The sequence below is a fragment of the Epinephelus moara genome, chromosome 23, assembly GCF_006386435.1.
Source record: "Epinephelus moara isolate mb chromosome 23, YSFRI_EMoa_1.0, whole genome shotgun sequence".
NCBI classification, from domain to species: Eukaryota; Metazoa; Chordata; class Actinopteri; order Perciformes; family Serranidae; genus Epinephelus; species Epinephelus moara.
The window spans coordinates 10,860,021-10,887,932 of NC_065528.1; the positions used below are offsets into that span (position 1 = coordinate 10,860,021).

General features: G+C 41.3%; 1 protein-coding gene across 6 annotated transcripts in view; it reads left to right on the forward strand.

Moving 5' to 3' along the window:
- Positions 1–27,912, forward strand: part of dock4b (dedicator of cytokinesis 4b) — a 166,532-nt gene that overhangs the window by 130,809 nt on the left and 7,811 nt on the right. For 2 of the 6 annotated variants that reach the window (XM_050036421.1, XM_050036424.1), the window contains 12 exons: positions 698–864; positions 4,552–4,638; positions 6,998–7,174; positions 9,945–10,028; positions 11,781–11,900; positions 12,322–12,443; positions 13,367–13,487; positions 16,672–16,753; positions 18,067–18,176; positions 21,215–21,287; positions 26,499–26,615; positions 27,394–27,458. In XM_050036421.1, the coding sequence (XP_049892378.1) occupies positions 698–864; positions 4,552–4,638; positions 6,998–7,174; positions 9,945–10,028; positions 11,781–11,900; positions 12,322–12,443; positions 13,367–13,487; positions 16,672–16,753; positions 18,067–18,176; positions 21,215–21,287; positions 26,499–26,615; positions 27,394–27,458 (1,325 nt within the window). The remainder of the gene's footprint in view (positions 1–697; positions 865–4,551; positions 4,639–6,997; positions 7,175–9,944; positions 10,029–11,780; positions 11,901–12,321; positions 12,444–13,366; positions 13,488–16,671; positions 16,754–18,066; positions 18,177–21,214; positions 21,288–26,498; positions 26,616–27,393; positions 27,459–27,912) is intronic. The other 4 variants (XM_050036422.1, XM_050036426.1, XM_050036423.1 and 1 more) reach the window with 3 other exon arrangements.

A 27,912-nucleotide genomic window follows, 5' to 3' on the forward strand; every position in this document is an offset into this window, starting at 1 on the left:
GGGGGGTATAGTTCTTTGGCTGCTTCCTCCCAAAGTCCACTGTCATCTCCTTAGTTTTACCTTAGTTGTGCCATCATAGCTGTGTCTTCAGCAAAGCTGAAGTGGCTACACAGTAGTGTGTGTACAGGACATACAGATATCTTGAGGTGAGATTTCAAGGGACCCCTTTGAAAATGGTCTTGCCAGTTGTTCTCACCAAAGTTTAGCCTAAATTGAGAGCATTATGTAGCCCTCTTCCAGACAAGCTATGCCAACATGGGTGGTACCATTGAGGCCTCACAATGTCTGATTTCACAAGATACCAGTACCTTTGCACCAGCTTTAAAAATGAGTGTGTCACAACCTCCTAAAGACAGTATTACCAGCCCAGTAATTGAATCGGAGGGCCATGGCCCCCTGCTAACCTCTTGGGAGTACCAATGCATCTGTGGTTTTATTCGTATTTTTTAAATTATTATTAAATAAGTGTGTGTGAGACTATTGAAACAAAATACATTGCAGGAGAGATCTCAAAGACCCACTCTTAACCTACGTTGAAACCTCTGCTTGTGTCCTTTTGTGTGTCCTTGTCCTCCGTGTGAGCGTACCTGCGATTTCCCATGTTCTTTCAGGTCACTAAAGAATTCCTGTCAGTTCTCGTCTGTGCTGCTTTCCCTTTCCACTCTCTTGTACTTTCCTTAACTTCCGGTGCTCCCAGACCTGCAGATCTATGCTGTAACCCCCATCCCAGAGAGTCAGGATGTGCTGCAAAGAGACGGAGTGCCTGACAACATCAAAAGCTTCTACAAGTTCAATCACATCTGGAGGTTCAGATATGACCGGCCCTTTCACAAGGGCACCAAAGACAAGGAGAATGAGTTCAAGGTAAGGGGGAAAAAGAAGTTTACCAGAAAGGAAGATAGAGAGATGCTGACACATAAAGCACAGTCGGCACATATATATGAGAGGCCCTTTGAGACATAATTCATACTTGGTTTCACATGTAACATCATACTCTCATACATACACCACTATACTCGTACACAAACACTACTATACCCTCTTATATTTAGCATCATGTTTTCTTTTATTTACTGTCATACTCTTAGTGTAGTGCCTGAGTTTGAGAGAGTTTGACTGTCCACACACTGAATGAATAGGGCATATTGTTCTGACCATTTTATTTATGGCTGTAGGCTCGGTGACACAAAATTAAAATCAGGAACTGAGAATTCAGTCTTATTTCCATTTCAATCAAACTCCCTTCCATTTCAATCAAACTCTCTCACACAAACAACTATTCTCATTCACATACCCTATCATTCTGTCTTACATTCACTGTCATTTTGTTCCTTACACATGATTATTTGCATTCACATGTACAACTAATTTCTCTTACATATGTTATTATTCTGTTTCAAATATAATATTATTCTCTCATACATATATTAGAGCTTTGTTTTACATGTACTGTTACTTTCATGTACATACGATCATACTTACATACATATAATATTATCCTCTGTTACACTAAGAGTATGACAGTAAATAAAAGAAAACATGATGCTAAATATAAGAGGGTATAGTAGTGTTTGTGTGAGAGTATAGTGGTGTATGTATGAGAGTATGATGTTACATGTGAAACCAAGTATGAATTATGTCTCAAAGGGCCTCTCATACATATACACAGCATACACACAAACACATGGTGAGAGAGCAATGGACACAGGCGTTTCGCTGCGTTTATGTTATATCATCCCTTTTTCACTCCATGGATTTGCTGATTTTTTTTTTAATATTTCAGAATTTAACATTATACATTTATGGTCATTAGCATTTTCTCCCTTCTCTACCTTGTTCATCGATCATAGGCTTGTGTAGGTAATGATAGTTTGAACCTGCGCCCAGGTATAAGTCTGTGTGTAGCACATGTTTTATTCATCATGACTCCAGCACCACTAATTATACTCAGGTACTACTCAGAGCCAAAGTCTTTAAAGCCTGATTCAGTCACACACATCCAAACCCTCTCAGCTGCACGCGCTCTAAACACATCACACACACACACACCACACAGACCCTGATATTAGGCTCATAAATATTCCATATTAACACACACACATACACACACGCAGTCATTTCATCTCAGTTCCATCAAAGCTATTTGGCCAAATTTAATCACGATATCACATTTCCATCAGCGCTGGATATCTGCGGCCCTCAGGTGGGAATAATATGTATGATAAACTTTTGCCTGGCGACACGAGTGTGCAGCAGCCAGGATGTGGTGTGATCAGTCATAATAAAGCAACGGCATTTTCAAAAGTCCACAAAGAAGTTTCTATCTGCGGAATAAAAAAAAAACGTGTTTGCAGAAAGGTCAAGACTTTTATTTTTGTCAGCTTTCCCCTTTCAACTTCCTTCTCTTTAACTGTAATGCATGTTTTTTTCAAAAGGTGTTCAGGTGGGTTTCTTGGCCTTAAAAAGCAGGAAATCAATGAAGGGCAGCAAGGTTGTGTAGTGAGTCGGAAGACCCTTCTTCAACATGAGGACACTGGATCGATACTGCTTGCCAACACTCATCTTCTCTGCTGGAGTGTCCTTGAGCAAGACACTGGCTTCTAACCTTAGCTTGAAACAAGTTAATTTAAGGCTAATTAGGAAATGTCAGCATGCTGACATGCTAAACCAACATGTGAAAGTGGCAAACATTTAACCTGCTTGTCATTGTGAGGATGTTAGCATGCTGGTATTAGCATTTAGCTCAAAGCTCTGTGGTTCCTAAATACAGCCTCACAGAGACTCATATGCCTACTGTACAGGATGCTTTGAAAGGCTTTGAAATGACTGTTAAAAGACTGGAGTCTCACATCTAAAGAAAATGTGACTTTTTAGTCACACACTATCAGATCTTGCAAAGACTGGGGATCTTGCAGGGTCACTATTTGCAAGACTACAACTAGATTCCTTTTGAGATTATTTTCCATCCTGCTCCTGGTGGATAATATTACACCAAACTCCCTTCAAGAAATATGACATATTAACAATTCCTTATGTGTCCGCAAAAACACATATCTCTAGAAACAAAATATAAGGCACCGTATGTCAACAGGAATCTTGTCAATTCCTTAGTAATATAATCTTTAGAGTAGAGGTCGACTGATTCATCGGTTTGGCCAATTAATCGGCGCTGATAGGACTTTATATAAACTATCGTCAATGGCAGATTGGGGCTCCGATAGTGGTGGATAGCTTTAACCTCCACTTGCAAATATAAGGTTATGTGTGCTGTAGATAATTTGTATAATTTAAATGAAAGTTAGCTAATGTAGGACAGCTTACTTCTTTATTAGGGGCATAATAAGGTTGCTGGTTATACAACAGCATTATGCACTTTCTCTGATTTGCTAGCAAGCATGGTTGGTATAATTTTGCTAGAATTAAGTAGCAAGCCCCTAGCAATGTGTGTGAAATTCATTTCTGATAATCTAAACGACTACTGACTCATTATTACTTCGAAACCAGGAGGGGCCGGCACTCAGTGTGTGAACCCCAACACAGCAGCGACACACTCCGAACTAAACAGTACCTCTTGTTCACTCCACAACTCCACCAGTTTCTCCTCCTTTGCCACAGTACAAGAGAACCAAAAGTGGTAAACATTTTTGCGCTTCTTACGCTAATTCTTGACCTTGGAAACAATAGTTTGAGAAAGAAAAGGGCAAAATAAAGCTGCAGAAAGAAATAGTAAGTAGTAAATTAAGATTTTTTTCAAGCTCTTTTAAAATACATTGATGGATGAGTTAATCTTTTACCTGTCGGTAAATAGAATACACGGAATTGCAGCTACAATTATTTGAAGGGGCTGTAATCAGCGATAACCACCCGTAACAGCCGTTTGAGTGCAGTCCATAGCAGCGGCGATTTGTTACCCAGTGGGATACACACGTACACACTCACATGCACGGCCAACCATTTACCACGCCAACCAACAAAGGCTTTGAATTACAACACACACAAAGGTAGCGTGACTTTGTTCTCTGCTCAGGACGCCATTACTCCGCTATATCTTCACATTGCAAAAATTGTTTTGCTGCTAGATTAATGCTCCGAAAGTCGTGTACAGAATCGTTATCCACCTTCCATTCCTCATGTCTCCAGATGTGCTAACAACAAACAGTGTGTGAATGTTACTGCAGGCGCTCCATGTTCATGTGAATCTTTTATGTTAATAGCCTGCAGTGAATGCTGAAGTTTCCATAGTTATGTGCTGTCAGAATAACCTTGTGGGATGCTGGCATGTTGACAAGCACGCTTGCTGACAGGTAAGTTGTAGAACATGAATGATGAAATGAGATATAAGACGTGACATCTGACCTACACCTTCAAGTGGGTGTTTGGCAGTAGGTGTTCTCAACATGTTTCCCCTTAAACTATATATCAGTAATTAAATTGTGTGCTGCCTGCCAGAGATTGAGTGCATGTGTGCATCAGGCATAAGTAGCTATGGATTTTTTAAAAGTGTGTGTAGAAATCAGCTAATACTGAGGAGTGTATCGTGTGTTAATACAGAGCCTGTGGGTGGAGAGGACAACCCTGACTCTGGTCCAGAGTCTTCCAGGCATCTCCCGCTGGTTTGAAGTAGAGAAGAGAGAGCTGGTGAGTGTGATCGCCTCTGTTGAAAAAACCATAAAGACGTAACTGCAACACACGGTCATCTGACATGAGGGACACTATAACGCTTTTATTTTCCAGGTTGCAATTTAGAGCGCTGCTAGCCAATACCCAAGTATTGATCCAAGTCATTTCATTGAACAACAATAATGACCAGGGTCATGACTTTGGGGCTATTGGACACATTTCATTTCCTCCACTGGGTAGATTCGATGTATTGCTAAAAGCCTAATTGCTTTGCTTTGATGGCCAACGATTTTTAGAATTGATTTGTTGCATTCGGAATTTTTTTTCAGTGTTTTTAGCCTGGAATCACTATCATATTTGACACGAGTCCATTGCTACACGTAAATCCCCTCAAAAGCTTTTCATCTTGGATCTCCTCATTCACATCCCTAAGGAGTGGGAGGATTTTAAATACTGTTTTGTCCAGCGTATGCAAAACATAACACAGTGTCTCTGTTGGTTTAAGCACATATTCTTTCGCGCATAGCTGCTGAACGTGGTGTGAAATTGTGGATTGTGAACCCAGTGTTATTCTATGATGGTTATGCTGTGCAATAGCATATAAAATACAGAACTGGCAAAAGCTCTATTAGCAAGAGGATTAAGCTTTGTGTGAGACGGAGGAAGAAAAGAGAGAGGAGAAGAAATGCAGGATGAAGGGGAGAACATATTTTATGCATCCACAAGTAAACGTAAAAGTGACCATATTCTAATTATGTGTGTTTGCAGTGTGTGCCGTATAATTAAAGCTGCTATAATTGTTATGTTTATATAAACAATGGCTTAAATTGCTATGTGTATGTGAAAGGTGTTGCAGGTAGTGATAAAACCAGGTAATTATCACCCAGCTACACATTTCCTATAAGCTCTGCAGAGAGTTTTAGCTTTTTCAGGTTATTGTTTTGGTCTCATGGCCTGCAAGTTTTCTGTTTTGGTTCAGTCTGACTGCACTTATCAGTGTTGTTTCCCGATGCAGCAGGCAGCACTTTTTAGTGGAAAAAACAAACAAACAAAAAAACAATCCACTGTATCCTGCCTGCCCACCACTGAATATAAGACTGACAAAAGCTGTGTCTCAAATCGGATGCTTCTGTACTTGCTATTTTGAGTGCATAAGTGCGTGCACACTGAGAAGTATGACAAATTGCAGTGTGCTATTATTACCTAGGTTTACTACTACCTTTTCATTATCACTGTACTGTTGTGGGATAGGAGCCAGCAGATTGTACATTGGATTAATTCTGTAATAATCTGGTACCATGAACATTAACACAAATGCTAATGTTAGCTTGTTAGCCAGCTAACTGCAGCTCATTTTATCATCAGGCAACAAGTGTGTTGTGGCATAAGCTATACAATATATGGGCGTAAGTTACGTTTCGTGTTAATGCATGTTAAATTGTCGTCTTCACTGGAGAAGATTTTAGTATCAGATTTAGTATCAAATGTGCTGTAAAGGCAAGTTTATTTTTGAAACAATGGATAAATAAATAAATACAGAAGAAGACAAGTGAGCCAACATGCAGATATACTAAGCAGATATTTTAGTGAGTGAAAATTATTTCGGTATATGTTGGGGATAATGATCCATGTGGTCATAATTTGCCGAGAAGAAAAGCTGTCAAATCTTGCGATCATCATTTCTGTGTGCAAAGGGCATGTTTGATTTCAGACAACACTACCCTGTCAAAATTCCCGCACTACGCAATTAAATACACAGTGTACTGAGTGTACTACCTGTAGGTTTACTAACGGGAGTATCCGATTTGAGACACAGCAACATGCAGGTCAAGATAGTGAAGCATTTTGCTGATATTCCAGATATTTCCCTCTGGAGCTGGTGGAGACCAAAAATAGAGCTGAAAAGAGAGTGAAAATTAGACTTAAATTCATCAGGTGGCAGAAACACAACACCAGTTAGATGTGAATGTTGCTCCAAATCTGCTCATGTGTACATAAGCCACTATTAGCTTACAGGTTTCATATTTAAAGCTTTAAAGATGACAGTAAGTCAGTATTGTGTTTACAGCTTTATGTTTTTTCAGCCGGTCCCAAGTGGCCAAAATTTTGTTGATATGTGTTTGATTTTTTTCTGATAACAACATATCTACTAAATTCTATGACTTGACAGGCAGACCTTAAGGTGGAAGTGTGTACATTTTATTGCTATTGCTATAAAAGTGGACAGACACTATCTTATTTTATTGTTGTTGTTTTATTTTTTTGCACGCAAACCTGCAAATTTGTCGAACATATCGACTTTAGAAAGCTCCATTTAGAGCTACATAAGAAGTGGCCCCTTAAACGCTCTTATCTTTCCACAATCTCCTCCTCATAGGTGGAGGTGAGCCCGCTGGAGAACGCCATCGAGGTGATCGAGAACAAGAACTTACAATTACGCACATTGATCACCCAGTGTCAGAGCCGGCAGATGCAGAACATCAACCCCCTCACCATGTGCCTCAACGGGGTCATCGACGCCGCCGTCAACGGGGGGCTGGCCCGCTACCAAGAGGTATGGAAGGAAGGGTGGATGAAGGATAAGGTTGGAGGGTCTTAGAAGCAGTGGCAGGAGCGAGGAGCAATGACATATAGATTACCTAATGATGCATGAAGGTGGGATTTAGTGGGGAGACGAATGCCGTTTTGCGGCGGGAGGAGCAGATGAACAGATGAGTGGATGGATGAGTGAAGGTTTGAATGATATGGATGGACAAAATGGATAGATGAGTGGAGAGCAGGAGGGGGCGGAAGTGGGAAAATAAGATGGATGTGTAATGCAGGGATGGGCGGAAGGTTGGGGGGTTCGGTCAATGGATGGATGGAAGGATGGATGTGAGGAGAAAGAGGGGTCAGGTCAGAATATGGCAGACAGAGGAGTGGGAGGAAGGAGTATAAAGAGATGGATGGATTATAATGGCTGAATGAATGAGATGGGAGTATTTATGCAGCTGCTATATTATACACTCAAGTGGTAACAGACAGACGCACAGATTGGTAGAGGAAAAACTGGAATGTGGTCAATCCCGCTGACAAACATTTGCATCTACTGCTGCTCTAAAAGCTCCTTGACAGTAGACAATTGCAGGGTAACAGTACAGTACCATTTCTTAACCAGGAGGAGCTTGATTGAAGGAAGAAAAAAATCTACTCAAGAAAATGGTTTTTACCCTCAACAAACCCAGTGGACTCAGCGACTCGCTCGTGTCGCATAGCAACCAGCCTTTTCCACTGGGAGCGCATATGTGGGGGTTCATATCTGTGCGTGTGTGTGTGGGCATATACTGTACGTGTGTGTTTGTGGGTGTGTATTGGCTTTGTGCAGAAGAGCGTGCCCCTGTGTAGAAGTAGCTTATTAAGGTTTGTAGGGTACTTGATAGAGCTACAAAGCCAAAGGTCACTGACTGAAGTGCTTTCCACCTTTACTGCCATTATTTGTTGGGAAAATGATGGTATATTGAATGATTTTCCACTTCCAATATACTCATAGAGCAGTGTCATATTTTATACGACTGCAGGCAGGATTATGTATATGCCTATTATTGCATAAATGGCATTTATCTCGGTACAGATTGACCATCAGCTATTTCACACACAATCGAAAGTGACACATACTTCAATTATTTTGCACGAGGTGGACACAGATGGGGCTGTTTCTGCAGCAAACGCACCACCACAGATATCATTTGCTTTGCAGGATATCGCATGCAGCACCCCCACGGACTGCGCCGTAAATCTGTTAATTTCCCCGCGTAATGCCGATTGACAGCTGCAGAAGTTTGCTCGGCGACAAATGAAGGAGAAATTGTCATTATTAATATTCAGATTTATTGCTTTAGTTTGAGTTGAAACTCTTGAGGGGGGAATGCCGTCTGATTTATTTCCCCTCCCCTCAGCGTTCCAACTCTAATTGGACTTTTCTAATGATTAACTGAGCCACTCCATGGCGAGGACCGGCTCCCTGCAGCCCGACGAGAAATTTCCATCATTCTCGGAAGATTATTGATTATTTTCGCCGCCTTTTCCGGAGGTCCTTGGATGGAATTTCCTGCTGAGACGCAGCCCCTTCTCTTTTGTAGATTTACTACCTTGGCACTGTTGCGTATGTACTTTATAGCGCATTGCTTATAAAGAGCGTAATAACGTTTATGCAATAAAACATTTTTCATTTCCTTTCCATCTGTGTTGCGTGGTTTAATAAGAGGGTGATATCATGTACAGTGCATACTAATATGTGCTATCTTGATGAAGATTGCCATCTGAGGATGTTTGTCTGGAATAATAAAATCCCTTGTTTTATTGAGGATTCATAGTCGACAAGCTGTAGTCGCCTGCGCTCATTGACAGGGATCTGTGTGTCTGTGTGTGACATGTTTGAGAATCTTCTCTCTGTAACTGTCATCTGGCTCTGTCTCTTTGGAGATAAACAGCTGTGTCCTTGGGAGAGGAACCGTGCTGATCTTTTTAGCGAACTCCCCGTTTACCTCTCAGTCCCTTATTTTTGTGTGCATTTCCCTCCGTGGCAGATTTGAAAGCAGATTGTGAGCCGGGCCTTTCATCGGCTCGTCGTCTCCCCTCTTTGTGTACTCTGACGCAGATTGAAAAGGATTTAGCATAATCTGTAGACACATCACAAGTGTTGATGGCATTGTAAACAGCCAGGGACTGGGTGTTTATGTAATTCATGGATGCCAAAAAAAACAGCGATCATCATTCAAAGCTGACCAGGTCATTTCTCATCTTATCCGTTTCTCTTTTGAGTCGCCTTTTTGAAGAAAATGTCTGGGAAAGTGAATAGAAAGCGCCGTCTGTGAGCCGTAATCAAGACGTATGATGTATCTGATGAGACATGATCTGTAACAGGAAGCTGTTAGATGAATGAACTTGATTTGACAAAAAAAAGCTTTTAAAATCTGAGACCAAATTGGCCCCTAAATCAAAGTGAAATCAATCCTTTGATTCCACCATTTGGCACAGTGTTTTTCTTTCTCTATTTTTAGCCACTGTGTGCTTTTATTCTGGTCCCTGAACTTGATATTAATATCACAGCACAGAAACCCAGACAGGAGCATTACACCCCATTTGAGCTGGATGTTAGTTTGCTCTGTTTGGTTATTTTCACAGTTTGTTCCTGAATGTTTTTTTAAGGATTCAACAAAAATGTGTGGACACTAATTCACTGTGTCAGCCCAGCGGGGATTCAGGTAACACTGCAGCGCACAAAGCCTACTGCCTCAGCTCCCGGTGTGTGCATAACAGATGCTCTGCATTTTGTCTCCACGCAGGCCTTCTTCGTGAAGGACTACATTATGAATCACCCCGAGGATGGAGAGAAGATCGGGCGGCTGAGAGAACTCATGTTTGAACAGGTTCGTAGTAAGAGATGTATACATTTAAGTGTAGTGTGTGCTCATGCTCAAGAAATAAAAAGACAAAAAGACACAGTGATTAGAGAGCCATCTCATATCTAACAGCATGTTTATTCTCTATCATGGAAATAGAGGTGGGCAATATGTCGATTATACTCAATGTATCGTGGGTTGTTCCACATGCGATTTATAAAATGACTGTATTGCGAATATCTATTATAAATTGTTACGTCATGTTTTTAAAGCCACTGGCATGAGACTTGCTTTGCTGTTTTGGTTCTCGCTTTCTCCCTTTCACAGACATAAGAACAAATACATGATGTGTCACACACACTTCTGTGCCTATCCAGACTACTCTCTCATGTGCAACAGTGTGCGAGGCGAGGCTTGTGTTATGGTATCTGAAGGGTTCCAGACTGCAACCATTTAGTCACTTTTTGTGACCATGGAGCACCAGTGCGACTTACAAATATTATTTATATATGAACCGAAGAGCTGTGAGTTTCCTGCTTAGGGCGTCTACACAAGAGTACCACTGTGACAGTTCCAACTTTCCGTTTATTGCAAACAGCTAACTGTTGACTGGAAGATTTAAGTTCACAACAAAACCATCCACACTTCCTGCTTGAGATGAGCTGGGTGCTTCGGAATAAAAGCACCAGTGGTTATGCTTTGATTTGTTTGAACTTTATTATAACAGTACTTTATTTAACTTTATTAAAAAAGTACTTTAATTAACTTTTATTATGACAGTACTTTATTTAACCTCATTATAACAGTACTGTAATTAACTTTATTATATTATTAATTATTGTATATGTTAAAGTTAATTGTAACAGTACTTAACTTTATTATAATAGTGCCTTATTTAACTTTATTATAATAGTTCCTTATTTAACTTTATTATAATAGTTCCTTATTTAACTTTATTATAACAGTACCATGTTTAACTTTATTATAATAGTTCCTTATTTAACTTTATTATAATAGTGCCTTATTTAACTTTATTATAACAGTACCATGTTTAACTTTATTATAATAGTTCCTTATTTAACTTTATTATAATAGTGCCTTATTTAACTTTATTATGACAGTACCATGTTTAACTTTATTATAATAGTTCCTTATTTAACTTTATTATAATAGTGCCTTATTTAACTTTATTATAATAGTGCCTTATTTAACTTTATTGTAACAGTACCTTATTTAACTTTATTATAACAGTACCATATTTAACTTTATTATAATAGTGCCTCATTTAACTTTATTACAACACATATCATATACAAGCATGTTTGATGAGGATCCCTTAAATTTATTTTAAAGAAATTTGACGAAGATATCTTGATATGATATGTAGATCCAGCTCTAATTCCTTCCTCTATCAACTGAAATGAGCTTGCTTTTGCTGATACAACCCATATTTTTTTTAAAATATTTACTGTATCCTAGTGTGTTCACAAATTCTTCTTATTAAAAAGTAGTCAAATATTGCCAAAGTATGGCTAAACAACACTCACTTCACAATTTTATGTGTTAAACGGAACGTACTTCAATTAATGTGTCAATTTGTATTTTACCCAAGCACGTCTGGAACAAATGAGCAAATATTTTTTGATTTACACGGATGATTTACAAATGAAGCAGGGGGAATAAAAGCTCTCTCATTCATATTCAGTTTATCTCTCTCTCTTGTCCTCAGATTTTGCTGTTTGTAATATCCAGAGATGTTGACCAGCTTTTGTTTTGCAGGCACACATTCTGGAGTACGGCCTCGCTGTGCATGAGAAGTTTGTTCCCCAGGACATGAGACCTCTCCACAAGAAGTTAGTGGACCAGTTCCATCTGATGAAATCCAGTCTTGGCATACAGGTAGGAGAAGACGAGACATGCTGACACTTCATCTTGAATCTTACATCGTACACATTAAAGAGTGTATTTTAGAAGCATTTGTAAATCAATGAGGGATTCAGATATTAAGTTAAACAGACGTTATTTCAGTTAATGATGACCAATTATGTGTTAGGAAGATTGAAACAATACCACTTGTGTTAATGATTTTCCTCAAATCATTAAGTCTTTTATGGAAGCGCACGCTGTATGTGACAACAGAAAGCGACTGCTGTGTTCAGACTTCCGAGTGAATGACCCCTTTAGTCCTCGGAGGAGAGAGCCACCCTTCATTAAACACACTTCCTTCATCTGCATTTGTGTATTTTATTTACATACCTCATGCTGGCATGAAGAAGCATTTAATCATGTGCACTCCCTCTTCTCCAATTTGAAACCCCAGGAGTTTCCAGCTTATGTGCGTGCCAGCCCGGTGCACTTCACCAACGGGAGCCCACGAACATGCAGGAACTCAGTGCCCAACATCATCAGCCCAGACGGCGGCAGAGGGGTTGCCAGGCGGAGGTGACGACCTCTTTTGTCTAATTTTGTTGTGTTTTATTGATGTCGGTGCCTTTTTGTTTTTCATCCTCTATTTTTATATTAGATTGGATTTTTAAGAAGCACCAGGAAGGCTCTTTTTCTGAAGTATTAAATTTCCTGTTCATATTTTCTCACCTTACTTTGTTTTCTCTTGATGCGCTGTCCTTCTGTCTTCATCTTTTTTTTAATACTTTTTTCATGTCCCCACCTCACCTCAAACACAACTTTCTGTCCCTTTGCTCTCTTCTCCCTTCCATTCTTTACTGGTGTGGTTCCATCTGGGCATACAATAGGTGGGGGCGGCCGGCTGGCACCCACAGGGACATTTCTGTGTGGGTGCTGCCGAGCCAGCAGGCAGACAGTGTGCATACGCGTGTGTCTGTGTGTGTGTTTTTGATGTGTTCAGTGACCCTGCCACTCTGTCTACCTGCGACATTCTGCCTCCACAGTCTGATCCCAGGGGGCAATGCCTCACATAGAGACACACACATCACCTCAGTCTCCCGGTGACATTTCACGTTTTACTTGTAGAGTTTTGATTTCTTTTTCGCTCTCTGTTTGGCAACACAAAAACAGGTTACGTCTGTTTTTTGGTGACGACTCCCGCTTTAACCTTCCTTTTAAAAATCCCATTGTGTTTGTTCTCTAACCTTTCTTTCACACTTTTGCCTTTTGGTGGGCAAGTGCTTGATGAAATGCTGTGATTGCTGCATCGATTTATCTTCTTATAATCTGACATTTTCTGTCCGTTTGTCTTTTTTCCTGCCTGCCTGTCTTTTTGTCTGCCTTTCTGCAACGAATTTTCGGTGAGTGAAAACCTCTGAAAGCTAATGAAACAAAATACTGTAGCCTCCTTTACCGAAAGTCGCCAGAACCATCTTTCTCTATCTGTCTCTCACCCTCAGTCTCCCCAGCTACCCTGCGGTGAACCGCTACTCCTCGTCCTCACTGTCGTCTCAGGCCTCCAATGAAGTCAGTAACATCACAGGGCAGTCGGAGAGTTCAGATGAAGTCTTCAACATGCAGGTAATCTCCCGCTTGTCTATTGCAGACGCATACATGTGATCCTTAATGCAAATTCCGCACAGAAGGCTCTTCCCCACCCCAAGTTTGAACCAGGAACCCTCTTGCTGTGAGGAGACAATGCTAACCACTGTCCATCTGCGCCGCCTCAAACTGAAAGTCAGTCGCAGTCTAAAATGGGAACACGTATACACGGGGAACACACTTCAACACAACATCGGCGAAGAAATCTGAAACCTTCACTGCAGAGCAGTCATGCCATTACAGAGAGCAGAGTAAGCATTAGCATAGTAAAAGTTTTGGCAGCAAACATGATGAACGAGAGCGGTTTTTGCATGTAAAACGGACCCTGGAGCTTCCTTCTACTTTTTAACAAAAACTTCACAAACACTGTGTCAGACACAGCTGGTTACAAGCTAACAAGTTAACAAACAACGTGAACAAATTAGGTATGTTGCTAACGACTTAAGTCTGTGATTTTTAAATGGAAGTTGAAACTTAGACTAGTCAGCTACTCTCAAAGTAAGAAAGCACTCAGAAAACAGTCAGAATTGTGCATAATTTGATCTACAAGGTTAAATGTTGTCCGCAAAAATATTGCATAGAGTAGAGCCAATTAAAATCGTTAATCACATTTTTCAGTCACCAAATCATATTTTAAATGCCACTGAAATGTGCGGCACATCGCGCCATGTGATATGACCACCGCACATTATCCTACATAACATGACAATAACTCTAAATAAAAGTTAACAAATAACATTTATTGAAAACAGTATTCTTTAGGAAAATAAAGGCACTTCAGGCATTTTGATGGGGTGAATGCAATTGCATTAAAATGATAATTTTAACAGCAGGCTAAAGCAACAAGTAATTCTGGTGCCGGCGAGCAATTGTAGCAACATTCTATTGACATGTCGACAAATCGTACACATCCAGAAAATAAATAAAAGATGCTAACTACACTCACCATTCTGATATGTCTGCTAGTCGACAAGACTCCTCATCTGAGTCTGGGTCTGACTGAGGCTCCAACATGTATGGCTAAATCTCTCCGATGTTTCCTCTAAGGCTAGCGCTAGTCATCTTGATGTGATCCGCTCTTTTATGGGTCAACCTAGTGCGAGCAGCGCTGGTGGGCGGGGCGGAGGCTAGATCCAGAATTTCTCAAGAAGGGAAAAAGAGTAGATCTGCCTCCAGCCCCTTTTCAGAGTTGCTTTTTAAAATATTTATATGGGAAAGTCATATTAAACAAAATTTTAGTGTTAGTCAGTAAAGTAAAACTTGTTTGGGGAGGGGGGTTTAAGGTAAGTACATCGAGTCCTTATGCCAACAAGGACTTTCTACTCCCTACAGCTTTCACATGCAATACATTTTAATCCTTCTCACTCCTCATTTCTCTTCTACTCTGACCCTTCTTTTCCGTCGTCCTCTCTGCTTGTTCGGATCTTTGTCCGGCCAAGCAAATTATCATGATGATATCAAATAAGGACACAGTGCTTTGTGTGGTCCGTCCAGGCAGCTTGCTGGAGTCGGGCAGTAATCTAAACTGGATTTGGCCAATTGAGAAAGCTGCTGACAACTCCCTGCAAGCTGTCCAGCGCACCTGGCAGGCCTCGAATAACAGGAAGCAGAGACAAACACAAGGGAAAAAGGCTGTTGTCAGGGATCTGACTCAACCTATTACAATATTATTTTTGAACATCAAAGTGTTTGTTGTGTAGATCAAGTACAATTCATTTAACGAGGATCCTACAGACAAGTATCACTGCTGAACAACTCAAGTCACAAAGTGCATTAAGCCTTAAACCCCCAACCTCCTAGAGAGGTATTTTTTCAGGTTTCAGTTGCAGACTTTGGATTGTACAAGGATTGTTATGCCCTCACACCGGCAATAGCCATGGCTGGAGGCATTATGTTTTTTGGGTTGTTCATCCGTCACTCCGTTCGTCCCATTCTTGTGAACATGATTTTTCAAGAACCCCTTAAAGGACTTTTTTCGAATTTGGCACAAATGTCCACTTGAACTCAACAATGAGCTGATTAGATTTTGGTAATTGAAGGTTACTGCGACCTCACAAAACATGTTTTTGGGCATTACTCAAGAAGTCGTACACTAATTATAACCAAATTTCACAAATGTCTAATACCATATAATGATAAAGTGATGACATTTTATATCCTCCTGAGGCCTGAACTTTTGTTTGGCATGCATTTTTAATTTCTCCTAGCTATTTGGGATTAGTAGGACCTGATAAGTATCAAACAAACTAAACATTGTTAACAATGATAAAGTCCCAGTATCCTCAAACGACACGATAATAAAGTCCCAATGCCCTACAACGAGCTGATGATGAATTCCCAATGTCTTCAAATAAGTACTCTCTAATTAACACTACCACTAGATGGGACAAAAAGGGATGAGGACAAGAGATCTTAGTCAAGAAGAATGACGTATAAGGTCCAGATATATAAAAGGTCAATGGTCAACTTCACTGTGACCTCATCCTGTTCTGCAAAAACACTTTTCCGGCCATTACTCAACATCATATCTCAGGAACAGAAGAGACATTTGGTCAGATACTGAATTGGTGACACTCATCTTCGGTGTCCACCTTGAAATTGTATTGATTGTGGACATCCACTTCAGGGGGAAGATGTGTTTGAAGCATCAGTGTTTTCACAGACGTGTATGTAAACTGTAACGGCAACACGAGTGGTTCATAGAGGCACACAACTATGAGGTGGTAATTCTAGTTTTTAATGACAGGGTGTTTTTTGTTTGTTTTGTCTGTTTGAGTGTCTGAACTGGTCTCATTTGCCGATGATGAGATCAGGTCCCTCTCTTGTCTGTATACTAAATATGAGGCCATCACCAACAGCCGTTTAGCTTAGTCTTGTCGACATTGAAAGTTGCCAGGCAACAGCCCCCAGCCTAGAATCGTCCAGCACATAAAGCCTGTAAAAACCACCATATGTTGCTTTTACACTTTGGTTTTTGTACAGATTAAACAAACAAGACATAACTTGCCCACCCCAAGACTTCATCACAAACGTCTTAACATTTTTTCGATACTGGAATTATGACTTAAGCTGATTTATTTTCATATTTAAAAGATAATGTTTCATAATGCTCCGGCTTATGTTAGTAATGTTGTTGTTGTTGTTGTTGTCATCCCACCTACAGCCCAGTCCGTCTACCTCAAGCCTCAGCTCCAACCATTCTGCCTCGCCCAATGTCACCAGCTCAGCCCCCTCCAGTGCCAGAGGTGAGACTCTTTAAAAAAAAAAGCACTCATTTCTTAGTATTATACACTGGAGGCTTTTAGCTGTTATTTCACCCTGGAGTGACACAGAGGAAGAAGACAGAGGTTCAGCTGGACACACCAAACACGGGGACTGAACCTTTGACCTCTCAGTGACACGATGTTCTCTCAAACCACCACAGCGTCCTGTCTGGTGAGGTCAGGGAGGTTAGAAGACAGCTAGGGAGCACAAGCAGGAGAGGAAGATGGGGGGTAAAAAAAAAAAAAGGTGAACAATGAAGAGAGAGGGTTGAATGGAAAGTTAAGAGACTGAAAAATAGAGAGAATACGAAATGAGCTGAGATGAAAAATGAAATGGGCTGAGACGTGGAGACAAATGCTGTTGAAAGAAACATGGAGCCGGTGAAAATGCAAGAGAGAGTAAGAGATGATTGCAGCTCTGTGGAGTATCCTTCTTGGACCTCAGTGCAATCTCCAGCAGTCCAGCGCAGGGCTTCCAAGGCCTCCTCTACAGTGTGGAGTGTGAATATCTAATGCCTTCACTGTCTGCCCTCTTATCTCGCTGTGTTCAAATGTGCAAATGTGTCTCTGCCTGATCCACATCATAAAAAATTAGGATATATGAAGACATTTATGGAAGCTTATTCACTCCCCTTTGGCAAGCTGCTGGCAGCGGGCGGCGCCCTTATAAAAGTGGCCTCTGTCTACCCATAAAGCCTACAGAGAATTATTGCTTGTGTGGTCTTATCTGAATGAGAGCCAGCGATGGGTATCTCAAACTCATATGATAGCCTTCCAAGTGCTATCGCAGTCACTAATGGATCGAGATCTATACAGTGGCTAACACCAGACGAGGGGAAGTGCTGTGAAAATGGTGCGAGCGAGTGTTATCATTGGCGTGCATGTGTGTGGGGGGTTTTGTCGGTGCATGGCTTACATATGTTTTTGAGTCATGGTTTAGCAGGTGGTGCTGTCTGTTGTAATTGTCCAGTCCAACTGAGGAGGTGAGGGAGTGCGATTTGGATGGAGTAAGGAGGGTGTGTGTGTGTGTGAATGTGTGTGTGTGAGGGCGCAGGCCATTTATCATGTCGTAGAGCTAGTGAGGCTGAAAGAATGGTAGAGAGGCTTGGAGGGAGAAAGAGAGATTGGCCTTTCCTGATTGCCAGTATTTGTAGGTAATAGTCTAACACCTTGCTGCTATTTGGTCCCTTATGTGTTGCACAGGCTCTCGCGCGCGCGTGTGTGTTTGTGTGTGTGTGTGTGTGTGTGTGTGTGTGTGTGTGGCCGCTCTAACATCTCATACCATTCCATTCCAGGTTCACCCCAGATGGCGGAGAAACACAAGCATTCCAGAGAAAATGCGTGTCTGTCTCCACGAGAGAGACCGGTCAGCGCTATCTTCCCCAACCCCCTGGACCCTGCACAGGTTAAGACACACACACACACACACACACTCCAGCCTGATTTATGATAGGGCACTTGACACTTTTGATAAGTGTTGCTCAACAGAAATGGCGTATTTTTTAGACAGAAAAAAATGTGTTGCTTGACACTTTCCTGCCGTGCCACTTGAGAATTTTGTTATTTTGGACAGTGTCATATTTTGTTGCACAATGTGATTGGATAGTGTTACCAACAACGCCACGGAGATAGTGGTTTTCAATCCACATAGGCCGTCTGTCAGCAGCAGCTCCCAGGAAGCTGAGTGGACTGCGGCCGGCCAAACTGCCTTCACCAGGCTGACTGACAGCACACATTTACGGAACCAAAATAGTTTTCATGACAGCGCCATGGGAGGAAATCAGCAGCGTTTCTGTTTATTGATACTTTGATTTGATTTCCCAGCCCACTAAAATGGGTGAGGGGAATCTGCCACTCACACACAGACTGGTAGCTGAGCAATCAATGTACCATAGGTTTGGTTAAGTTAAAAACAGGATATTTGTGTGATTTAACAGCTGACTTAAACGGATTACGCTTTACTGAATGCAACAGAAATAGACTCAGATCTTTAAAGAACGCAGTAGGTCTCTGGTTACCATGGAGATAACTTAAAAACCTTTCCCAGAAGTCATAGACAGAGGTTTCTGGAGGGGTGCAAGGGACAGATCTCTGTCAATATTTAGAACGTGTGCAATTCAAAACATGAAAGTGGCAAAGGACTTTTGTTTTGACAAAATTTGCAGAGGACCCCACCCCCGCATGAAACCTACACCCTTGGCTAAAGCATAAAGTGAAAACGACACACAACTGTTTATTTTTACTTGACTTACACTTACCAAAAGTGTTGAGCGCGCCGCCATAAATCAGGCTTTAAGTGTGAAAGGTATAACCACAGGGAATGGCACAGTGTAGCTATTTATGGGATCCAGCAATAAGTTTAGTTCCAGTATACTATAGAATGGATTTTAATTGTCAAGTCAATTTAAGTGCAATGCAGCTGTCACGCCCTCAGGTTACAACATATGGATATTTGCAGGCAGAGAAGAAGTGGATACAAAAATAGAAACAGACAAACAAGCTTTTGGCCTTTCAGTGACCTGAACGCGAAGGAAACGCATCTGCTGTTATGAGGAAAGTTAAAGTATGTGCTCCTGCTGTCACGTATGTAGTTCTATATTTGGTTGAAAGAAAAAACAAATGAAGACACACCATTTTGTGATAGATACCAGAAATTTGAATTAATTGTTTTGTTGTCCCAATAGTGGCGTCATGTCAGTGGTTGTTGCAGTAAAAGACACGGCCATTTTCTGCACAGACAATGTGAGATGACTCACAGTTGAAGCATTTTCATGGCTTCGATGGGCACAAAACTCTGCCGGTTGAATCATCAGTAAAGAAGATGCACAGCTACGTAAAAGAAAATATCACGGGTCTCATGGGTTTTGCAGCATTTAGAGCCGTCTGTGTTTCTTTAACAAGCAACACTGAGGATATGATTAAAAGAAAAGTTTGAAATATGAATAGAGAATGAGGAAAACACCTCCCCTCCCACTCTTAACTGTAAGCAGATGGTTATGGAAGAGGAAGGATCTTTTTTGTCTCTCACCTGCAGCTCTTACAGATGATTCTCTTCAGCCGTGCTCACTTAGCTCCACCTGTCTACCAAATGTGTGGTTGTGTGATTTGGAATAAGACAAATTCTATATACGTTTTGAGACTTTGCTCCTCAGGGCCCTGACACACCAAGTTGATGGTTGGCCATCATTCAGCATCTGTAGCCCTAGTTTTTGCAGGGGGTCCCGCATCATTGACGCTTGTCGGCTGTGATTTTGGTCGACCATGATTTGTCACGATTATATTTTTAGCCACTGAGCTCTGTAGCAGAGATGGATCATAATTATTTGTATAAGTCTTTTTGGGCTGCAGGGTATCATGTGATTGTGTAATGCCACTTTGACAATTGGCTTGAAAGCGCGGTGCACTTCCTAGGTGGCCTGGCTGGTATGGAGAGGTATTTTCTCTCACGCAGGCGCAGAAAGTATGTTCAGTTGGCTGTAGTCTTTTCGGTGTGTTCAAGCACAACTTTCAGACCATGACACAGGTGATGTGAGGCGACTCCACAGCTGCATGTTTGTCCAACATTGCAGCAGCCCATAAGGTGCATGCTGTGGCAGAACTCAAGGTCGCCTTTGTATTATACAGCATATCTCAATGGGTGACTTCTCTGCAAGGAAAAATTGCCTCTCGGACGAGGGCACATGCCATGAGGCCTTTTGTAGCTGAGAATTGCAGTTTTTCAAGAGCAGCAGTCTTATTTTCAGCAAAAAACCCCGACAACAACATTGTAGTACAGCAAGAACAAGAGCCGACACGATATTGCAGTGTCTTCTCTTGCTGAAGGGCAGTATGTAACGCAATCACACACTCCATCCTCAGTGACAGAGCTACTGTAACAGAAAAATAATGTGTTTGCTTTTCAAGGCCTTTCATCTCTGTGGTCAGCGCTACTGGCACAGTTCACCTGTTTTTCTTACTCTGTTTGTGTTGAGTCAAAAGAATCATTTTAAGTCCACAGATGAATAGATGTTGGGAGGCTGAACAATTATTTCCAACCTGAGAGCAGAGACGGATCAGCTATTAGCTGCTAATGTCACAGTGACTGTTAGAAACATTGATCACTTGTATCATTTACAGTAATTAGCAACAGGATAAGAAGAAATCGTATTTATATATTTTTGAGGATGGAGTGCTCTCCCTTCTCGACAAATACCACACCACTGCCAGACATAAAGGTCATTACGCATTCAACACCGTTTCTGTCTGACTCTTTTGCTGTCTGAGCCTCCCTCTGTCTGTTCTATTGAATTTGTGAGGGAAAGATTTCACACCTTGATATTTGTTTTAACCGCCCAATATTCAATTATTCCTCTTCGCATTAAAGCTGGCATTTACCTATGTTATCTCAAATATTTCACGCTGGACGTATTTGACAGTAATTTGGACCATTTTTTCTGTTTGCAGAGAGCTCCTCCTCATCAGATAGGAGATACCACTTTACCAAGGAGTGACCCCAACCTCTCAGCACCAGACAAAGGTAAATCACTGTGTTTAGTATATTCTTTCACATCCTTCTCTTATGTGGACTCTTGATGTTCCACATTCAGAAACCCTTGAAATACACCTTGCAGGGAATCCCTTCTAGCAGAAAAATTGTTAATTGATTAATTAAATTGTATTTTCAGTTATGTTTTTGGCATCCGATAATTATGGAAACAAAATAAAACCATTATTGGGTTGCATTCTGTTTCACAGTGATGCTCTTGTTTTGTCTTGTGTCATAAATCCAGCACAGTCCTTCCCTTAACAGTGGTGCACTCAGCCAGTGTAGCGACTTTCTCACTAGAGTTAGCGACTTTTCAGACCCTCTAGTAACTCTATTAACCCGTTGCCACTGTGACCACTTCCAGTGCAGCCTGTTGAGCTCTCATTACATTATGAGGAGGAGCTCTTATGATGGCTGCTGGTGCCAAAAACACACCAAGCAGCAGCAAAGTGTGGCTCACCACAATAATTGCATTTTTGGGCAGCCGGCAAGCGTGTTCACGTGTTTCAGGTGGAAAGAAAGTCTTTTTATCATCAACGTTACAGGAGTTAAGGTGCTTTCAGACCTAACATGTTCTCACCACAAATGAACCACACCAGAGTTCGTTTGTAACCGGACCCAGACCACCTCTTCAAGATGGTCTCGGTCCGGTTGTTTTGGTGTGCACCCGAGTGCGATTGCTGTGTTCACACCTGCCCAAACGAACCGCGCTTAGGGCGCAAACGAACTTGAGTTCAATTGAACCAAACCAAACAGGGCAGGTGTGAAAGCGCCCTCAAACTATCTTTAACTTTTAGTTTGGCAGCAGTCCTTGCAGAATCAAACACCCACAGCTCTTTGAGATCAGAGCGGCTGCTGCAAATATCCATGGACATTGCAAGGCAGCTTGCCGCAGGTTGCAATTTGCCGCTGTTTGGTGTGTTTTAAACGAAACTTTTTATTCATGACAGCATCACTCCAATGTGTCAATTAGTGTAGCAAGACTGAAAGGTTAATTCTTTCTCCCCTGAGTGTTCAGGCAGCCTCGCTGTAGATTCAGACCATAATAACTAATGCTATAGAGTGTTTTTCGCCGCAAATATCTGACCACACATGCATATACACACAGTAGAGAATACAGAATTAGAGCGTGCAGTTAAAGTGTGCCGTCACGTGTGCCTTTTAGTCAGTCCGTTGTGCCTGCTGTGTGTAAATGAGAGCAAGCTGCAGCTCAGGAATTATCAATAGGCCAGAGTTGCGATGAAGAGTTGTTTACTGTATATTTTTTTATTGACTATATGCCAGTATTTCAGTGCCTTAACTGTTACAGTAAGAACTAGGGCAGATGAGCCACCTACAGTTAGTAATCGTGTTGAATAATTGCGATCTCAATATTGACCGAAATAATCGTGAATATGAATTTTGCCCTCGTCGAGCAGCCCTTAAAGTTAGATGTGCAGTTTTTATTATTTCTATTTTTCGTGTTCCTTACTGTCAGCAGTAACAGGCATCCTCTCTAATACTCACCGACACTTACACCGCCGTCCAGGGTGGCGGTCATGTGCCCAGACATGCAGTGTGTGTGACAGTTTGACCGCAGAGAGACTAGAGGCGTCTGTCTTCGCGCAGCTGCTTCTGGGAGCTCCTCAGGATACACAAACACACACACACGCTGGGCTCCATTTTCCTCCGACTCCTAACCAGATACACAGTCTAGATTGCAGCTTTTCATCTTCCCTTATCCTAGAAGAGTAATAAAATTGCAGGTACTATTCCTGCGACGCTGATGGACGTGTGTGACATTCATATGTATGAATTCATATCTGTTAGTTAAGTCTCCTGGTTGTCATTTTGCTCAGCGTAGTCGGGTTTTTGTATTTTCTGGGAAAAATATGCCTGAGAATTAAGTATGAAAGCTGACCCCCCCTTTCCTATGTGTAATTAAAGAAAAAAAATCCCCGAACAGTTTGATTGCTTTTCTCTGAACTCCGGCAAAACTGAGTGTAAAATGTGTTTCCTTCCATCAGTGCTGCTTGCGAACGCTTTGTGAAATAATTAGTGAGGGTAGCGGAAGAGACGCCTTTAAATAAAGAGCGAGGAGTGCGGATGCGATAGCTTCCTTGTGACTCACACACCTTTCCATGTGATTCGAGTGTGATCTGTAAATAATGCAGTGAGAGATAGATGAACTGCCACAATATGGCGACATGACACCTTCATGCATACAACAATGATGAAAGGTGCGAGAATTTACACAAAACCTGTGACTGTATAAAAGTGTTGCTTGCCACAGCTTCTGCTTTGAACCTAGATTACAACTCCAGATACCAAATATAGTGTCGTTAAAATATGACGCTCCCTAGACTATAGCAGTGAAATGAAAATGAAGCCTGTTCGGTAGTGGTGTCCAGACGCATCAAGCTACCGCTACTTTATAAACTGTGACCTGACCAATCACCCTGACTGCGATTTCAATTATAGTTTCTGTTTACTGATTACTTATTATTTTGGAGTTTATTCCTGTTCATGTAAAATGTACATTCATGAAAGCCTTGTACCCTGTTTTCACACCAAATGTGCAAATGCTGCATTGCACAGATATTTGATCTCTCTGTTTGTGAACATTTAAGTTATTGTCAGCAAATTAAAGCAAGCAATAGTGTGAAAGATAATTATTGTTTTCACACAACATCTCATCCAAAGTCAGTGACCTGCAGGCATCTAACATCGTATGCTCATAATTGGTTTAAAAAGTATCCTCAACCACCCACAAATACAGTATCGCTTGCAAAGAGGTTCATTTAGCTGCCTGACCTTAAGCAGCATCTTGCATTTCTATGTCATGTTTCTAACAGTGATATCAGCTAATGTTATTTTTTCTTGGAAGAAATAAAGGAATCATTTTCGGGCTAAAATCATCCACAGTCTGCTTTGAAAAGCACAATAGAGACGGGACAGGAAGTCAGGAAAAAAGCAAGAACAAAACAGCTGGGACACATCAAAGACAAGAGACAGGCCTCAGGATTCCAGGAAGACATAATCATTAAAAATGCATAGCAAAAAGTGAGACTGAAGTGTCACAGACTAATACACACTTATGTCAAAAGAAAAGACTAAATCAATTGGATGTCAAAATATACACCGAGCTGTGCTCTCCTGGGCTGCTGAGTGAGCCACAGTGGTGAGAACTGCCCTGACAGGCAAAGTTCATTTCAGTATAACCTCAAATGCGCTGACCTCCGCAATGCACAGCCAGTAGGATTCTAATGTTAGGAGGCAGAAATCATGATGGCACCTCTTTCACTGTACAGAACACCAAAAAGCAAATTTTGTGCATCTCTGAGGCAGCAGAGTTATGATGCTGTTACAATTTTGGATAAAAAAAACCCCATTTCAAACATTGCATCTTTTGTCAGAGCAGAAGAGAATACCAACCTGAAGAATGAATATTGTGATTTTTGATATTCTGATATCAGATATCAGCTGAAATGGCTTTTGTGTGTATCCAGCTTCAGTATTGTGCATTTCTGAATGAAACAGAATAGGCAGGTGGGAGATAGTATTTGACGAAATTTGACTTGATCATTGAAAAGTGGGTGTGTAATAACAGTAAGGCCTTAATCACACAGAAAGTGTTGCAAAACATGAGCCGCACCATACTGCCTTTTTAAAAAAATTTAATCGTAAATATATTTATAATACTAGTAAAAAAATCAAAAACGCCTGCTGCGCCTTTTTATTGTTGCCAGGCAACCACCCCATCACCTCCTTGCACTAACCTTCCCCTGTAATCAAGCTACTGTTTTTTTTATTTCATACTAATTAGTAGCTAGTTCCTAAAATGGACAGGCAAGGGTACTTGCTGTAGCTCTGGTTGAAGGTGAGAGGCTGTCAGTAGGTAGTTTGTTGGTCACAGGGAAACAGAGATCTGTGTGGGTACATGAGACTCTAAAAAGAGGGTGGGTAATGGGGAGTACCACCAGTTGGTCCAGGAGCTTCGCCTCGATGGCAGGGGCAGTTTAAAAACCTGCTGTCTATCGTCTGATCATACAGCTCTGGGTATCCAGCAATGAAAAAAGAGATTATGCGGAGCGCTTCTCCGTTGAGAGTTGAAGTTTTTTCAGCTTGTGGAGTCCAGAGTGCTCTGGCAAAAAAGCCAGGCGCCTAGAACCTAGAAACAGCAGGCGCATCGCAAAACTAAAACAGCGAGTCAAAAGCTTCATTCTCATTAAAATCAATTAGAAAAATTCGCTTTCTGTGTGATTGGGGCCTTGTGTGATCGGGGCCTTAGGCTACAACAGTGTAACGCCCAAAGCTTAGTAGTATCAATGGGGAGAGAGATGAAGCCAATAGTATGCTTCATGTAACATTAGTTGCTGAAACAGTCCCGTGTAAAATGCCTTGTGCATAATCAGAAGCTGATACCACTTTTCTAAAAGTGGATAAACTCTTTCAGCCCTCGGCCCATCAACACGGTATTTGGGTAAAAGAAGACACACTGATGTAGCATGCTGTGCTAGCTAGCTAACTTAATTTTAGGTCTGTGTGGCTAGAAGTTGCAAATTTTATGGACTGGTGGATGCCCTGATATTTTTGGTCAAAATTGGTTGGTACTAGCTTACAAAAGCACACATTATATTTTGTTTACAGAAAGAAAACATGATTAGATTTTGATATAACAAAACTCAAAAAAAGATTTTTTTGTATATACATGTATTTTTTTACATATATTGTCAAAAAAATGTGCAAAATATGAGCAGGGATGAGATCTACAAGAGTTAAAAGGGCATTTTTCGTTAAAGCTCCTGAAAACTTGGCTTCATCAGAATCTGCTTTAAATATTGCTTACATTGTGATTGGTGCACGCAAGTTTGTGACATCACTTTTCTTCAGCTCTGCCCTCTTTAAAAGAAATAAATAAGTAAGAAGAGCCCAAAGCAACACAGAAATCAGTCATGTAAAGTAACCATAACTGTGTGGGAAAAGACAGTGTGTACATGTTGGATCCCATCTCTTGTTGTATGGAGCTGAATTTCTAGGTACTTTTGCACATTTGGTGTGAAACTACTGTTCCTGAATGTGTCCTGACTACATCACAGTCAGCTGATCATGCTCAGTGTGTTTCCAGTTACCATCCCATCCATGTGAAATGTGTTTCTCCATGTTGTCTTGTGTTATCCCATAAGCTGTTGAGTGACTTGTGATGTTTCTGTGTACTGTAAGTGAGACCCACACCCAGTAGCTGGAGCCTAGACAGTGTCAAAGAGGGCGCTCCATCCTTCTCTGACTCTTTTGGCAAATTGCAATGCCCTCCTGTACCTCCTAGGCCACCGTACTCAGGTAAAGTGGCCGATCATGTTGAATCCTCTGATGAAGAATGGTACTAATTTTTCCACTCTGACTTTTGACACCTGGTGCTTCCTCTTCTTCCTCCTACTGTGGCATTTTCCCATCTGAGGCTCCCAGCTGCTGATTCCTGGCTTGCTGCTCCTAACATCATCCACATACACAATGGCCACAGCATCTTCTTCACTAACTGTCTTGAAATGCTGATATTTTCTGGTGTGAGATGTGTGTGTTAAGCTGAGAACAAGGATGAAAATCTCTGTGGACTTGGAGAGGGCTGAAGTCAATCCCAATTGAAATTCCAGTCAATTCCCGGATTTGTGTTTCTTTTCCATTTCAGGCCCCCTGAGAATTGCATGTCATTACATTTCGACAACAGTTTCTCTTCCACCATCAGCTCAAACTGTATTTTAGTTGTTTACTTATTTACAGATGCAACAGACTTGACTTATTCCCCAGTGCTTTCTGATATATTGTACTGCCCAGCAGCGTAGTAAGCAGATGGAGTGTTTCTTCCCCCTACTTTTTCTGCCCTCATTGCAAAGAGCAGGAACAGCTGTTGGATGTAGAAACAGCTTAAGGCAGCCTAAAAGACCTGCAGAACATCAGCGCTTATTTGATTCATTGATGCTTTAAGCCACTGGCCCTCTCAGCTCCATGTGTGTATGTTTGCATGACTCACGCTGTGTCATCATGGTGAATGGAAGAAAACGGCCCTCTAATTTGAATTTGCCCTCTTTTCTTGTGTCTCTCTCCCTCATCTGCTTGTCAGCAGGCTCCTCGGCTAAAAACATGAGGTCGCAGTCTCCTGTCTCTGCGTCCAGATCGCCGCAAAAGGTTGGTTTAGTTTGTGTCACTCACTTCCTCTCTCCGTTTGGTGTGAGTTTTGGGGCTTTCTTTTTTTTTTTTACTTTCTCTTTCTTTCCCTGAGACAGGCTGACCTTGCTCAGTGACAGCCTCGGGGCCTTTATCCTGCACTGCTAACGTCTTATTGGCCAGCTCAAGGGTCTTTATCCTAGTCTGTGTCAACCGGAGGCCTGGGAGCTTTGCATTACTGTTCAGTGAAGCTGCTAACTGCTCCGGTGCTGCTGATTTTGTAATTTTTTTATGACACGGCTGTCTCAAAGAGAAAATGGGACTGGCTGGAGGGCACTCATATTAGCTAATGTACACCTGGTACATGCCAACTGTCCACTGTGTTTAACCAATCAATCAATCAATCAATCAATCAATCAATCAATTTATTCTTCACATTAAATTATATAAGCTACAGTTCCAGTTAATATAATTT